The sequence below is a fragment of the Suricata suricatta genome, chromosome 8 (genome assembly GCF_006229205.1).
Source record: "Suricata suricatta isolate VVHF042 chromosome 8, meerkat_22Aug2017_6uvM2_HiC, whole genome shotgun sequence".
Classification (NCBI taxonomy): Eukaryota; Metazoa; Chordata; class Mammalia; order Carnivora; family Herpestidae; genus Suricata; species Suricata suricatta.
In genome coordinates this window covers 115,248,115-115,249,728 of record NC_043707.1, presented here as the reverse complement: position 1 = coordinate 115,249,728, position 1,614 = coordinate 115,248,115, and the positions used below count along the sequence as shown (strand labels likewise).

At 66.0% G+C, this 1,614-nt stretch overlaps 1 protein-coding gene across 1 annotated transcript in view; it reads left to right on the top strand.

Moving 5' to 3' along the window:
* The first annotated feature begins 1,010 nt into the window (after positions 1–1,010).
* TFAP2E (transcription factor AP-2 epsilon) overlaps positions 1,011–1,614 on the top strand; it is a 17,765-nt gene continuing 17,161 nt past the window's right edge. The window contains 2 exon segments of the mRNA XM_029948825.1: positions 1,011–1,037; positions 1,345–1,613. Of these exon segments, the coding sequence (XP_029804685.1) occupies positions 1,011–1,037; positions 1,345–1,613 (296 nt within the window).

Sequence of the window (1,614 nt, the reverse complement as noted above, 5' to 3'; positions counted from 1 at the left end):
CATCACGTGGGTCAGTTACACACATATTCAATCAATCCAGGCTCTCGTGGCTTCAGAAACATTTGGAGCCCTTCTCAGATGGTACTCATGTCCAACCTCCCGCTGGACAGCTCTCTCTTAGTTTGTGTGTCCGGGTTCCTCAGACCCTGGCTTGGCACTGGGAGTTATCGGCCACCAGAAGGCTGAGTGAAGAGTGCACTCTTGGAGGGTCTTTGATCCAGAAACATTCAAAAGACTGTGATGGTCCTCTACACACTCAGGCACATGCATACATGCTAACACACGGGTGCACATGAGTCAGGGAACTTGAGTCTTCAGTTCACAAACTTCTTCCACATTGACGATGGCCCCATCCACAGTCCGGTGAGGTGGTTAGCGAAAGGACAGGTACCCATTTTACAGACTAGGAAGCTGAGGCCCAGGCAGAGCAGCGCTGTGCTCACAGGCAAACAAAGGCGATAGAGCTGAGATTCAAACCCAGGCCTCCTACATCCTACCTTCCAATTCTTCTCTGTTTCACCACAGCTGGGATGAGTCCAGAAGGCGGCTCAGACCAACCGGGGGTTGGATTCACGCCCCAGCTACCCTCCCCACCGGGTTGCCCCAAAGCCACGCCTCCCCTTGAACGGTCGCTGGGGAGAAGGGAGAAAGCGGCCACAGCGTGTCTCTTTAATGCGCGCCCCGGAGGCCCAGCGCGCCCCCGCCACTATAACTGGAGTGCATGGAGAGGGCTGCGCTCAGAGGAAGAAGGGCGGGCGCTGGGCACACGTTGACCGACTTTTCCAAGTGCGATCAGCGCCCGTCCGGCCCACGTCCCGCCTCTATGGATCCGCCCGGGGGCGCCCACAGCTGAGGACCCGACGCCCGGCCTGGCTCTCGGCCGGGTGGCACCCCGCCGCTCCAAAGGGACCCCCGCGGGCTGTGTAGGCTCCCCGCGCCTCTTCCCGCAGCGCTCGCCGTCGGGCGAGGCTCCGCCGCCGCCACGCCTCGTGCCCAGCGCTACACGCCCCATGCTGGTGCACACTTACCCCGCCATGGTGAGTAGTCTCGGGGCCCCGGATCCGGGACCCCAAGGGCTGGACGTGCCGGACCCCCACCTCCAAAGAAATCTCGGAGGGAGGGGGCCACAAGGACTCCGCCAGCAACGGACGGTGAGGGCGCGCGCGCTGGAGACCGCTGTCCCAGCCCGAGGCTCCGGCGCCCGCGGGGCACTCCGGGACAGACCACAGGTCCCCGGACGCGGGCAGGACGGCAGCGGATCCCCGCCAGCTGAGGAGGGTCCTCTCGGGCCGAGGTCCTTACAGCTGCCAGCGGGTCGCCTAACGCGCCCCTCACTTTCCCCAGGAGCGCCCCGACGGGCTGGGCGCAGCGACTGGTGGAGCCCGCCTGTCGTCCCTGCCCCAGGCGGCCTACGGGCCGGCGCCGCCGCTCTGCCACACGCCGGCCGCCGCCGCCGCCGACTTCCAGCCGCCCTACTTCCCGCCGCCCTACCCACAGCCGCCACTGTCCTACGGCCAGGCGCCCGACGCCGCTGCCGCCTTTCCTCACCTGGCCGGGGGCCCGTACGGCGGCCTGGCACCCCTGGCGCAGCCACAGCCTCCCCAGGCCGCCTGG